At 38.7% G+C, this 14,764-nt stretch overlaps 1 protein-coding gene across 8 annotated transcripts in view; it reads left to right on the top strand.

Annotated features, from left to right (window-relative positions):
• SLC10A7 (solute carrier family 10 member 7) overlaps nucleotides 1-14,764 on the top strand; it is a 153,935-nt gene that overhangs the window by 97,812 nt on the left and 41,359 nt on the right. For all 8 annotated transcript variants that reach the window (XR_011738864.1, XM_071808016.1, XM_071808012.1 and 5 more), the window contains one exon: nucleotides 3,618-3,653. Coding sequence is in view for 6 of the 8 variants with exons in the window: in XM_071808012.1 (XP_071664113.1) it covers nucleotides 3,618-3,653 (36 nt within the window). In the remaining 2 variants the exon portion in view is untranslated. The remainder of the gene's footprint in view (nucleotides 1-3,617; nucleotides 3,654-14,764) is intronic.

Raw genomic sequence — 14,764 nt, forward strand, 5'->3', positions numbered from 1 at the left:
CTTTGACTCCATTGTGGGCAGCAGTCGGAAAGCTTAACACTCCACCCAAACTTTGAAGATGCTAAAACTGTGTGATGATCTTGCATTCTCAAGGGCAGATGCTCAGCTTCTGCTGGAAGTGCTAATCTACAATCTGTTTATCTCCGTACACTGTGTATTTGACAGCACTTGCCTGGAAAGCAAGGCAGGGAAAAGCGTAGCCAAATTTAGTTACTTTTTCCTCTCTGATGGTGTTAATGTCTGATGGACTTAGAAATGATAGCCTTTATTTTAACTTTTACCTTCCTCTGTGCTTTTCAGCCTGTCATAGTCTCAGAAAGCAGCCACACTGCCAGTGTCAGAATACAATCGTCTTTGTTAAGACTCTGCTGGTGCGTGAGCTGGACTGTGCAGAGTAATAGTCTTCTTCTGTCTTGTCTTTATTCTGAGTGAATCAGATTTTGATTTTCTCTTTAAAACCCAGGTCATTGTCTGTATTTTCTATCAGTAGGTTTTAGACTTAGTGTCATCTTTATATTATTCTTTACTAGGTATGAATTGAGATGCATCACATAATGCTTATGAGCGTATTGAGGAGCACATTTCTAAGAAAGAGATAACGTGTTGAAGCGAGGCAGCATGTGCAGGGAAAGGTGATACCTATGTTAGGCAGATATGCTTTTATCACATAAAAACCTCTTCAACTCTAGAACAGAAACCTGAAGAGAACGGCTTTTGCACACGAAAGCATGTCAGTGTTTTCATATAACATATAAATGGACTTTATTTGCCTAAAGTTTGTTCTTTTCCAGCTCCATCAGTCAGTCTGGTAACTGAGGTTCCCTCCCCTAACAAGACTTGCCTTGTTTACACCTGTAAACCATCACATTCACCACAGCACTACTGACTGAAAAAAAAACCCCTTGGTTTTAGTGTAATCCCCGTGGTTTTTCAAACAGGCACTCCTTATGGAAATAAAACATTAACATTAAATTACCCTGATTCAGCAACAACATTTATTTTTTAATATCAATTTCTCTGTTCTGTCAGGTAATTGTTTAGCTTCCTGAGGAACTGCATATGTGTCACAAATGGGAAAATTCAACCTTATAAATCCTTTCTGTGGTGAGGCAATGGTAAACTTGCTTCTGATTATTAAGATCACCAGGTTTAATAGCAAAATTTTGTACAGAATTGCTAGAATTGACCTTTCAAATGCTGGATTTTCAACAAGCTCAGTCAGGAATCTATTTGTGATGTTCACTGGGATCCATTTCTTCTCCACTTACAGAATTATGAAGAAGTGTTACTGTCACAGAGATAACATTTCCTTTTGTGACGTTCTGTGCTTTGAATTAGCAGCCTATTGCCAATTGTGTTAATATCACCAAGCCTCCAAAGCAAATGTATACCAAGTCACAGGTCTCATCCTATAGAGGAAGGGCATCATCTTTATTCATCAACAAGATAAAGGGCAGGGTTGTTTTGGCTGTTTTGGTTTACCTTTGCTTGCTTTTTTTTTTTTTTTTTTTTTTTTAATACTGTATAGAAACTCTATAGAATGCGGTGAGGCATGAACTGCATACAAAATGACTAATGGTGCTGAGTCATTGAGTTCCTTCAGGTGTGGAGGTGAGGCGCCTGTACTCACCAGCTGGCAGTGTGCTCTCTTCTCCTTACACTCAATGCTCATGTGGAGTAGAGGACGCTTCTGGTGTATCACCTCCCACTCCATCCATGCTTCTCTTTGCTCGTGCCCAGGAAGTTATAAAGCTGGAACCATGCTGCAATGGTGTTCCGCCACCTCAAAATCACAGGTGTTTAGGGAACAGTCAGGCACTCGGTAACAGTTGAGCTGTGCAGTATCGTTGTTAATGGGGAAAGGGGAGAAAGAGGTAATTATGGCTCATTCTTAGTAGTAGTTCATAAAAGATGGAGTTTGATCATTTTGATGAAGTGACTGTGTTGCATCTACATTATACGAATCTTATTGCCAGTTCTCCATTCTAAGCGTTGCAGATGCTCCTGTACACAAATGTCAGTTTAGCTCTTGTTCCCTCCTCCCTCCCTCAACTTTTGTTTCTTACTCTACAGCTGATATACTTGAACACCTGTATTTCTTCATAACTGTTATCTGCATTTTGGTCTCAGCCTCTTGTAAACAGTGATTCCCTGAAGGAATTCTTGTTGCTTCTACTTCTTATATTTCTTGTCTTTTATGATTTATCTCAGTGGTGACATTTGCAAAAAGATAGATGATTATGGATAGCTTGGCTGTAGGGCAGTCAGATATGGAGTATTTCGAAATATGTTTTAAATTCTGCAGAGCCTTCAAGTTGCACAGCTTAACTGTTGCCTCCTCGACCCTTCATATCTGCTGTAATTTGTGGCATTTACTTGTTGCATTTTGTTTTAAGAGTGCAAGAGGAACTCTGTGCCTAGTTGGCTGTTTGTATCCATGCTTTTTGTGAACTCAGAAAGCAAAACGAATATAAAAGTAGTTGTATAAAGCTTTTCTTTATATTAGTTTCCAAAAGATTGGAGTGAAGTTATGTTACTCAAGGTTGAATGAGGAGCAGGGGACAACTACTTCTTTGTTTGATTGTTTTTAACTTGGAGCTAAAAATAAACAAAAAATTAAGCATACCTTCAGATGAATGCGAGGTGATTTTGGACTTTTGTCCTTTAAACAATAAAGTTAATGAATAGCTGGAGAACTAGTTATTCTTGAGAAGTAACTGGATGATGAATATAGTCTTGGCTTAAAGAAGTTTGGAGCAAACTTTATGAATTAGCCTGCATCAAAGGATAGAATAATTTTATTGAGCAATAATAAAATGTTCAAGTCAGATGGAAGGGTGATAGGGAATTGCTATTTGCAGCTGTGAAACTGATGGATGTCATGTTAAGTCCCAGCCCAAACAACTCATTTTAAGATTTACTGTCATGAAACAAAAAACTTCTGTTTGTCCAATCATCAGCTTTAAACCCGTTCCTTGTCAGTGAAGACAACAAATCTTTTTGCTTGTGTCTGCCTGGGGGATGTGGAAAGCTGAGGTGGTCCTGTGTGATTATATTATATGAAAGACTTGCCTTCTACCAGCAAGACATGAGGTCTAATCAAGTGAAATGAGTTTTGAGATCTCAGCTCATTTCCTTGGGGAATATCAGTTTACATTACACAGTCACGACACCTCATTCATCACAGTTGATGCGGCTTTTGCTCAGAAGAGGACCTGGGACTGGGTAGCATGGGACTTGATCACAAGTCTCCCCCTAAGGAGTAGCTTAGTGGAGTTACGATACAGCACAGTGAAGGGAAACTTTAAGATCTTTTTTAAAATAATTGATCTATATTTCTGTATATCAGATCTTCTAGAATAGAGGGACTTAGGTGTGAATGGGGAAAGCTAGAGGTAAAAAATAAAAAGGTACTTTGTACTGAGTAGAGTTTATAAAATGGTCGATATACAGGTGCTAAAGAATGTACATAGTGAAGACCAAAGCTGAACTTCTTGTCACTTCATTTCTGTGATGTTGAATGATGTTTGTGTATTTCCAGGCACTAAGGTATGAGAAAGTAAATAGTATTCTGTTTCCCTGACTAACAGACTTTTTTTTATTCTTATTTCTTCCAGGGCATTGTTATAACTCCACTTCTGCTTCTGCTTTTTGTAAGTATCTTGATCTTAAGATGTCTTCTTACTGGGTAACCTTGCACCTGTTAGTATATTTAAGGCATAAATTTAAGTAATTTAACAGTGTTTAAATAATGAGGAAGATTTTTCTGGTCAGTATCTGAAATAAGCTCCCTCCCAGAAAGACCATCAGTGTATTTTGCGATGAATGGAAACTCTACCTGCACTTCATTTGAAGAGGATCAAAACCTGTTGTTCTTGCAAAATCACAAAACCATTTGCTGTTAGTCAGGCTGGGTAAAATACAAACTCTTACCAAATCAGATGATCACTCAGTTAGGAGATCTGGAGATCTTTCACATGCAGGAGCTGAACAAAGTCCTTATGATCCAAAATGGATGACAGGCCAACTGAGAAAGCACTGTTCAGGTAAACAGAGCCTCACTTCTGGGCAGCTAAGCCCCTGGGTATTTTGTTTGTAGAGGTTAGTGAGAGATCAGCAGCAGGAAGACAAATTACTGGAGCCCCTATGTATCACTAAATGTGCTGCTGCTTCATTCCCGTTAGTTCGAGATTTGTTTTTCAATCATTAGTCTTCAGTCAGGGCCTTGGTTCCTTACAGTTCATAGTAGAACAAAAGGGAGAAGACAAAGTTTTATCTTCATGTTTTATAAAAGTATGGGTAGTAATCAGTACACAATGAAGAGATTTTAACAGGTAGGTAGTGGTGCTTTAGTGAGTCCCTTACCAGTTGGGAAGTCTTGATGCTTGTGGAGGATTTGCTGGCACAAATTGTTTGGTATGGTACAAGTTACTGAGGACTGTGGCTTTGTGAAGATCACGGAAATAGGCTGAAGCACTTAAAGGTTTTCAGGAGATGTATATGTTGTCTTTTATGTTTATCTTACTACTTGCATTGTACATAAGCCAGCACCCTGGAAAGGGGATGAGTGTGAAGTTAGTCAGAAACAATTTGTAAGTGGTATGCAAGTGGTGCCCTGTTTATAGTAGGGATGCTTAAGCAATATATGTACAGTATACGAATATAGCAGTGTAAACTAAACTGGCATAAATAGTATTGTGAGAATGGCTGTAACATTATCCACTACTGCTGAAGTAAAGCTATGTGGGAAGATTTTTATTTTATGGTATTTTTATTTTACTGTAGAAAATTGTAATTCATCTGATGCAGCTAAGCTATGTTTGCACAAGAGCTGCTTTGACCTAATCCTATATATCAATGAACACCAGCAAAGCTTTCTTGATATACCTGGGATCACAGGCTTACTGTAAATTGAAAAAGATAACTGTTCTAAGAAAAATGGGTCTTTTGTTATTGCACTGAATACGTTGATTCTGCTTCTCTATTTGCCTGTCATGTTCCCTCCTGCGTGCAACGTTTCTTCCACCAGCATTCATCCAGAGACTTGTGCATTTGTTTCTAAGTGACTGAAACTTCAGCTATTTTTACTTTTGCTCACTGGCAACTTTCACCCTGCTATTCCTCACTAAGTTTTGGTGCTCTGTGTAGCCGAAGGGGTTACTTTCTGTAGAAATGGAAATATTAAGAAATGTTCTGCATACATTTTCAAGCAAGATAAAGATGTTTACTTTGGTGACTTTACGGACAGATAACAAGATGTCTCATAAATGGCAATTTTCACTGTTACTTCTCGAAAGAGGTGGTAAAACTTCATATGTGCAACAACAGGAAGGCAAAGTGTATGTTCTTCCTACCAGCCCTGGAGGCACTTGTATGAGAAATGTGTAAAATGCACATTAATTGTTCTGTGGTTTGTAACATGACTCAGAGCTGTTCTTGAGGAAAATACACACATGAATTATTTTTTTGTCAGTGTGATAAACTAGCTTGGGAATGGGGTAGTTACAAAAGCTGCATTTTTTGTCACAAAGCCCAAAATTTGAGGACTTCTCGGGGGTATATAAATATTTAAAACTTCTTGCGGACGTTACTGAGGACTTGATGCATGAATAACAGCTGTTCTGGTCAGCCCAGCAATACACCTTGCCAAGATGAGGTCTACCTTCTCTTAAGGGTCGGTTTATCCAGTGGCAGGTATTTAGGATAGTGAACTAACTGTCCATTCCTTGCTGCACTGTCCCTGTACTGTGTAGTCACTGTGGAGTGAGAAACACTAACTAGTGATTTCCTGGTTATCTTTTCTGGACTATTCATTAGCTTAGCCTTAGTGCTTGGTTAATAAAGGGTGGAATTTTCAAGTTGCAAGATAAAATTCTCATTCACCTCAACAGTAGCTGCGCTGGGCTTCTGAATATCATTCAGGGACCTTCAGTGAATTTGAATTCCTGAATTTGGTACTCATGAGCATTAGCTCTTCCACAGAGCCATACTATGATAGTCTGAATGCTGTATTGTATTAGTGGTCCTGTTTATTAGTCTCCCTGTACACAGTGCATATAATACCCTTAGTGCTGCCAGAAGTAAGTTGTTGTCCATTAGTTTGTCTTCGTTATATAGGCTAACCTGTGATAGTAGTTATGACTTAAATTTTGCCCTGTGTGCACCAGTGAATATAAAGTTCTGAACAGCCTCTTCTGTTCGTCATTGCCTAGTAATGTAAATATAAATTGCCTAAACAACATTGATAAAGACATGTTAAAGCTTATAATAAATAATGCAGTTAATGCAAATAATTTATCATTTTAAGTGAATGGTGTTGAACGCAAGATTATCAGTTACATTTCTGAAAACTCTATTCCTACTATGAAACTTTTTGTGTAAAACTTACCCCAAAAAAGAGTTCTAAGAGGTTCTCATGGTTTTAATACACCTTTAAGCATTGTGCATTTGATTACCAGGCTGTATCCTTGTGAGGATGCCTGGCTAGACTTTAAAGAATATCCATCTTCACCATGGATACCCTTGATCAACATTTTACCTTATAAAAAGCTATTGAATCTTGTCTTTCAGATGCATTAATCTGCAATATCATCATCATCACGTTAACCCTTATTATTAAAAGTTAATACATTGTATTCCCAGCAATGATATTATATATGGGCAGTGTCTCATAAACTATATATAATTGATTAGAATTCTTAGACGTGGTGAGTGGGAGCATTGAAACAAAGTGCTGCAAAATATATCAGTTTCAAGTTAACACGGGGTTATGCTGTGTACATTTCTTTGCAACATTCTGCAGTGTTTCATTAATGATAATTAGGAGGTTGTGTACCAGGGTATTCAGAGAAGGATGCTGTCTGTCTTCCTCTTGTCAGGTCACATACTTAGCCAAAACCAGCAGTAACAGATTGATCATGAAAAAGTTTAAAGAGTAGAAATAACTTTTATTTTCTCAAAGACACTTGGGGAAAAAACAAAAACAAACAAACAAAAAGCACACAAACAAAAACCCAAACCCCACGCCAGCTAGAGATTACAGCGTGGACAAATTTTGCTTTTGGAAACAACTGTATTGCTATCAATAAATAATGGCGATGAACAAGTTAAGTGATGCCTGAGAAAGCTGGTCACTTGGGTATGAAAACAGTACTGTCCATTTTTACTTATCATGTGACTTGTTCTCTATATTCAGTTTAGTTGTTTCCTTTAGTAAATTGCAATAACATTTTATGATTTGTAATAACAGTTTATGATTTGAATTAATAAGGATACTATATTCAGGCACACTTACGTTACTAAAAGACAATTAAACAAAAGATGTCATTATATGCTGAAGATAGTAATGCTGTGGTCTCTTTAATAATGTGGAGATGTCAGCACCTTTTTGTGACATCTTGTTTGAAAGGGAGAACTTCAGGAGTGCTGTACTCTGTAAGAGTTGTAGCTGTATCATCCCACTTAGATGTCCCTAGATTGTAACTTCAGTAATGAAGAACGGGAATGTATACCCATGCAGGTTTATTTTCATTGTGGGATTTCGTACACTTTTGTATTGCACAGACAGGAGGCCAACCTGGTGCCTCAGTGAGGTCATGTCTCTTGAATTGCCCTGGAAGCAGAGTGAGCGTAGATACTGTATATGTATCTATATGCATCCTTGCCTGTACCATGGCAGGGTATGCAGAATAACCTTTCTTGTCTGAACATTGTTCTGTTCCTTCCCAGCCTTACTGGGATGGAGTTGCACTCTCTATCCTTAAAGTCTATTGAGCATGTGGACTGGTAATTTTACCAAGCCACACAAGCTTATAATTTTGTTGATTGTATTTGGTATCAAAATACAAGAAGCCAGTCATCTGCATGCTTGTTGGAACCAAATGTGATGCAGTGGTTTTTATGGCACAGTATCCCAGCTCTCCCACCTTCTTGGGCTTACCCTCGCAACTTGTTGCCTGACAGAAGTAGTCTCTTTAGTTGTTGGAAGCACAGCCAGTAAGCTATCAAAGTAACAAAAGTCAAGGTGTGTAAATTTACATGTCTTTATTGAAAGCCATCAAAGAAAATGTTAGAGATAAGTGGTTTAGGTTTTTATGTACTTCACATTCTTTGCAAGCATGCCTGCAAACCAGTTAACATGGAATGTTAAAAAACAATGCAAAATTCATGTGTATTTTAAAAAAATACACTTGGCAAAAAACTCCATGTAACTGTCACGCATTGCTCCCATGTTTGCTGTTTTACCAAAGAAGATTACAGTGGCATTTGTGTCAAAATGGAATCTTTCCAAGGCTTTATCAGCTTGCGTCTTTTCTTGATTTATTCAGTGATGGTTTCTTTTCTGGTACTCTCTCAATTTTCTGAATTTTATAGTAGATATTTTTATGGTGGCACTGTAGTGGTGATGCCATAAGTACTAGAAAGTAGGAGTGCTGAAAAAATTCAGGAGTAGACAAGTAAAAGAAATTCTGTGCAATTATCACAGAGAAAACTGAAATAAAATTACTGGTGAATAAGGCTGCGAGTGAAACTAGAAGCTGATTGAAATACTGAAGCTTTCCTCTATATCCACAATCCTTACATTAAAACATTGTTTTAAAAGTTGTTGATACTTCTCAACTCAAATTTTTGCTAAGTCTTCTCAAATCCTGTTTTTCAGGTAAATCTTTTTATTAGAAGGAGCTGTCATGACTTTTTTTTTTTTTTTTACCCTACACACTGTGTCTTGGTTTTCCTCTCAAGCACATGGTAAATGAGAGTTGATACCAGTCAAATGAATCGTTAAATATGCAAATATTTGAGTAGCTGGAAAGCCTTGGAAGTTGATGGGGAAGTTGCAGCTAATGGATTTCACTAGTATGTGACAAAAGGCTGATTACAGTGCTGGGGGGGGGAAGCACAGTACACTAGCTGTTAACAGCTCAACTCATTCATGTGAAAGATGTAGAGTGCATCATTATTTCTACCTGGTTGTTTACCTCACTGTTTCCTTTTTCTGTAATCGTTGGGAAGACAAAGTTCTCTGATCTGATCTAAATCAACTACAATTAGGAAGAACTTTTTAATTACCGCCATTAAATATTTGTTTAATAATTTTCTTCCTTTTTTCAAATTCACCTTTTATGGCTTTGTTATATAAATTGCATACAACCACCAGAGAATAACAGGGTTACTCCTTCACACACAAAGTATTGTAAATTCATCTAGGTAGAAGATTCTAAAATACGTAACATTTCTATGGAGGACTTTCTTTTTTCTAATTGCTTTTAATCTTGAAATTTTCATCTATACAATGCTAGGGGGGAGCCTTTTAGGTACACATCCTTCTTCTACACAGCAGAAGCCAGCCACACACTGAAGCAGGATACCAGGAGGATCCTGTCCCAGCTCACCCAGCCCTCTTGTTTTCCATGCTGTGCAATTTACCTCAAAACTGAACGTGCTCCAACTTACAAGTAAAGATTTTTGCTCATGCTCCACCCTTGCAATACCCAAAACTTGTGTCTCTGTTAAGCAGAGAACTTCTCATTTCTATTAAGTGTTTGTGACAGGTGTTATACCCATTTTTCTTTGTTGCCAATATTATCATACATGTTGTGTACAATCTTATCCCCTTTCCCAGACTTCAGTCACCTTGGCTGAACAAACCATGCATTTCTAATCTTTGCTCATAAAACACATTCTTCATTCTGAGGCGTTTTGTGCGCCTGTTCCAGTTTATCTCCTTCTCCAGCCCAGGTAAGAAGAATCATGCCCAGTTACACAGTGTTCTTCACAAGGGCTTGTCTGGGCCTTGTGTAATGTCTACAAGTATCCCTTACCTTTGTTGATTTTTTTCTCAGCTGCCTTTTCAAGGATACGTAGTATTCATGATTCTTAATTGTCATGTGTTTACTAATCTGTTTCTTTACGGTTAGTCACCCCTTTGTTTGCAGCAGAATTTTTGGATGCTAATCCTTAAATCTCAGCTCCTCAAGGGTATTAACCATCAAACTCCCATTTAGGTGCCTTTGGGTTGTACACTTCATCTCATTTATTTTCATTAGCCCTCAAGATCATTGTTCCATGGTAAAATGGAAGAGTAGCTCTGGTATATTTCAGATTGAGAAGACCTATGGTTATTTTTACAGCTCTATAAAAGGCTTTAAAATCAACAGGTATGTTTGGATTGGCTTGGATTTTAATGTGTCATAGCGGAGCCCAGAATGAGATTATGCATCTGCGATCACTTTAATAAAGGAACCCCAAAATATACAGCCTCCTTGCTGAAGCCAGGGGGTAGGGGGTGAGTTGACAAATTGTAAGCTTAATTTTTCCACAATTCTGGTTATGAAACTTTGTTGGATTTTTTTTAACCTCTTAAGGAAAAAAAAAAAAAAACACAAGACACACCTGGAGGGTATATCTAGAGGACTAGCGTTCTTTTTATATTTGTGCCTAATCAGTTCCCATGACCATAGAAGTATATAGAAAATGCAAGAATTTGCAAAATATACCATAAGATCAGGACATTAATTTCCTTTTGCAGAACCAGAGACTTATATCTGCCTTTAATTTTTATGAATAACAATGAAAGATTTCTTTGTTAAAATACACAATTGAGAAAAAACCATTGAGTATGATCTCTGTCGTACCTTTAGCCTTTTTTTCTGAGGCAAGAGACAGCTTGCAGGTTTTAATAGGCAGAATTAAAAGCCTTATTTTAAAATTTAAGTATTAATACATTCTTTCTTATACTTCTGATTCTACCAGTGCTAGGAAATAGAAACCTATTGGCTTTTGAGTGCCAAAACCTCTTTCTTCTCTTAGTATAGAAGCTCCATTCCCAGTCATATGCCTCTCCTTTGCTTCCCTCTCCTGCTGCTAGTGCCTATTAGAGGTGGACAGTTTCAGTACTGATTATTCTTGGTCAATCTCTGGGATCTTTTACACAGCTTCTCCTTCTTACTTACCAAGATTTCTAAACACTCCGCATGTGAATGCCTTTCCAGCAGTAAAGTAGAAAGAACATCCTAGTGACCTGCCAGCTCTATTTGGACTACTGTGAAAAGTTATGTAGGAAGGACTGCTTCATGTCTTTCAACCTCTTACCTGAAATCTGGAGCTGGGTGCTGCAGAACGCGGAGGTGCCTGACAGGGCTGTTCCCATGGAGTAGCACAGATGCTTCCTACTTGTTAGAGCTCAGCATCACTACAGTTACTGTCCTTAGCAGCATGTTCACTGCAAAGCATACCCAGGCTACTGCGGGTGGTGTGCATACTCTTCTGCTGCAATGCAGCTTACTGCATTGACTGGGGCAGGGTAGAGGTTCTGAGAAGTCCAAAGCAATGGAGGGCTTAGTTCAACTGATTGCACTTGTTTGTTGTCCTTCATTACTGAACTGGATCCCATCTAGATCTTTTCTAAAAGTGCATCATCTTTCATTTCCTTTCTGTAACGGGGCTGTCATCCACAACAGAACATAAAGGGATTAGTGCATGGGCTGGTCCAGCTGTCCAGACCAGCCCTTAAGGCAGCTGAATGTGGACTGGTTGAGAGTAACCAGAAGCAGGAAAGCAGAGATGATGCAGCATTGAAGACGAAATTTAGAAAGACTGCTGTCACATTAAACTTCTCCCATGACAGAGCAGCCAGTGATCCACCCCGCCTTGGTTGTGCCTTGTTTTCACCCCTGCCTTGCTTCCTTGGCTGTGCTCAACAAGTGGCAAGGCTCAAGTTGTCTGATGGTATATGAAGAGCATGAAGACACATCCTGAGGCAACTTGCTCATTGCAGGAGAACACTGCCTCCAAAGTGGACTCAGTATGTGCAATACATGTGACACTGGATTATAATTTGGTGTGGCTGGTAGGAGATGTGTTTCTCCTGAGTCAGTGGCAGCTGTGGACATGGGAACACCAGCAGTGATACCTTCCCAGTTGAACAGAAAGATGAGAATGGAGCATCTGGCTTGTGGAAGCAGTCTAGACCAGGAAAAGGGATTGTCTTGGTTTTATGCAAGGAAGGTTTCTCTTGTATGTTAGGTTTGTTTGTTTGTTTGTTTTGGTGTGGTGTGTTTTTTTGTTGGTTTTTTGGTGTTTTTTTTTTTTTTTCGTTGTTGTTGTTGTCGTTTTTACCATAGCCAGTTAAAATATCCTGTCAGTTAAGGATAAGCCAATGTTTCTACCACAAACTCATAAAGAAACCCACTAAATAATTTGTCGAGAGTTTTTAAAAACAGGCAGTCTCTTGAGGAGAAAGGTCTAGAGCTAAATTAGCAAGAATGCTGCAGGTCAGGTTTGAAGTACTGTACAGTGACAGAATTGTTTGGAAAGATTTGCCTTTTATTACAGCCATATCCAGCTAACACTTGCAGAAGGTGCAGTTCCTGCTTATCTGAGTTGATCATCAGAAATCAGTTGGTTTATTTAAGTGAAAAGTGCCTTTCCCTAAGAAAGAATTTTCAGGATCTTTTTGTGATTTGTATATTCAAACAGGCCTGTCTTATTAATAAATGGTCATGGAGATTATTGTAACAAGGAGGACAGCGAAATATAATCAGACATCTTAGCATAATGCTAATTTTGGTGCAGTGTACATCATCTAGGTGTTGGGGTTTGTTTGTTTTTAATTTTGTTTCATGACAGCAAATGGAACACAGAACTTGGCTTGATCCAACTGGAACCTGAGAAAAATCATATTTATTCATTCACACAATATTTGAATTTGTAAATGTGTAAGAAAGTTTGATCGATGTTACATCAAACTGTTTTTTTTCTATGTTCCTCAATTCCCACTTCTCTTTCTTAAAATGATGAACAGAACGAAGTTTAAAGGAAGTCTAGAGCCCAGGCAATGTGTGAGAGTCCATGGGACACTTAACGTTTGTGAGCCTGATGAATGTGCAAACTACAAATGTTGAGGCAGTCCTGGTGGAGTTATGCATCCATTGGCTGTGTCTGATGTCGAGAGACTGAGTTAAAAAGTCTTTTTCTTCTGTGTGATTAAGAAGGTCCTGCCTTCTCTTTTCTTCAGCCTTCATCTTCTGTGTCTTTCTCTGGGAATAAATTTGAGATTAAGATAATATAAGAGTTTATAGACTTGTCTAACAGGTAGATTTGGATAAAAACTGGTCCACTGAAGTTACTGTCATAAAATATGGAAGGGAAACAAAGTTCAGAAGTCTGTTTGAAGAAGAAATATCAGTACCATAGGTGGGATGGAGAGGTCTAATACCGCAGCAGTGGGTGAGGTGGGGGGAAAGCCCACCAAACACCCTGCTCTGAACCTCTGCGCCCAAGTGTGGCGCAGCGGAGTCTCAGGGCCTCTTAAGGCCCTAAGAGGAAACCTGGCTCCACACTATTCTATAGAAAGAAATGAAGGTGCTGGAGACTGACAGAAGAGTATGAGTCTCAATTACAGAACTGAAATAGGATCAAAAATAGTGTGATCATAGGATCATGCAGTAGAGGAGTCAGAAGCAGAAAAACCTGACTTTGTCTACAAGGAGAGTTTTTTTCCCTATGAACCAGATGTAGGTAAAGAACTCACTTCCTCTGGGCAAAAGGGGGAGGGTTAATGAATCACTTATTTATTTTTCCATTTCGACATTTTGGAGTGATCTGTGGATTTCTGTTTCATTTAAAATGTAGTCAGGGTGCGATGGTTACCTGAAATGTCTGTGGTAGCCTTTTGGTAGTCCCAGATGACAGTGAGATGAGCCTGAATGGGAGGTGTGAAGTTGACAAGGCGACGAACCACAACCTGATACAGAAGGTTGTTTCTTTGAATAAAATAATTTTACTTGTCCTAGGTGAACTGGCTTAGCATTCCAGCACAGTACTTGTAATTCGATTTCTAATTGTATAAAAACAACAAAAAAACCCCAAACAACTAAACCAAACCAACAAAACACAGACACAAAAATCAAAACCAAACACTGCCCCCCCCTCCCCAAACCTCCACAAAACCAACAAACAAACACAGAAAAACCCCAAGAACCCACCCAAACCAAAGCATATCTGTATGTTTACCAAGTGCTTAAGAATCAACAACAGCTTGAAGACCCAACATTTGGAAGTGATGCTTAAAAAGCTGGCAGAACTATTGCTGTTTGACTGGCTGCTTTTTTCATCGTTGTGTTATATTGTTGAACAGTTTTTCATTCCTGACTTAGGAACTGATTATACATCCACTGAGCATAAAACTTTAAAGCAGTGAGAGAAGTCCAATCAATGTTTTTATAACAATGCAGAAGAGCCACTGCCAGAGTGTCATAGCTTCGTGAAGCTATGCTGAGGGTCCTGGCATGCAGATTGCCGGGGTAGATTGATTCCTCTGTGACCCAGGCAGATTTTAAAGTTTAAAAATCTTCACTTTTACTTGAAAAAGCTTCTCTGAATTCGTAGTAGGTAATGCTTTTAACTCCTCAGCACATAGCAAAAAATAAGTCCAAATACAGTTTGAAAAACTAAACCTTTTAAAATTTCAAGAAGCTCCTTATAAGAAATAAAGCAAAAGGAGACTGTGAGTGGTGTGATGGAGTTTGGATGCTCCACTTTCTGCAAGGAATCATGCAGAGAACCCTGTGTCCCTTGGAAATGGAGTAGCTGCACTGCGTGACTTTCAGGTACTCACGGGGGTGATCTGAATCTTCCCCTCACTTGCCACCTACTTGCAGACCGGAAGTCGCAGTGATGACATCATCTTCAGCTCCCCTCCAAGTGTCTCCTTTGCCCACATTGTTAAAATTGAAGGTGCGGGGGTTGTATACAAAATGGGTGA

This window comes from Patagioenas fasciata, chromosome 4 (assembly GCF_037038585.1).
Source record: "Patagioenas fasciata isolate bPatFas1 chromosome 4, bPatFas1.hap1, whole genome shotgun sequence".
Taxonomy (NCBI): domain Eukaryota; kingdom Metazoa; phylum Chordata; class Aves; order Columbiformes; family Columbidae; genus Patagioenas; species Patagioenas fasciata.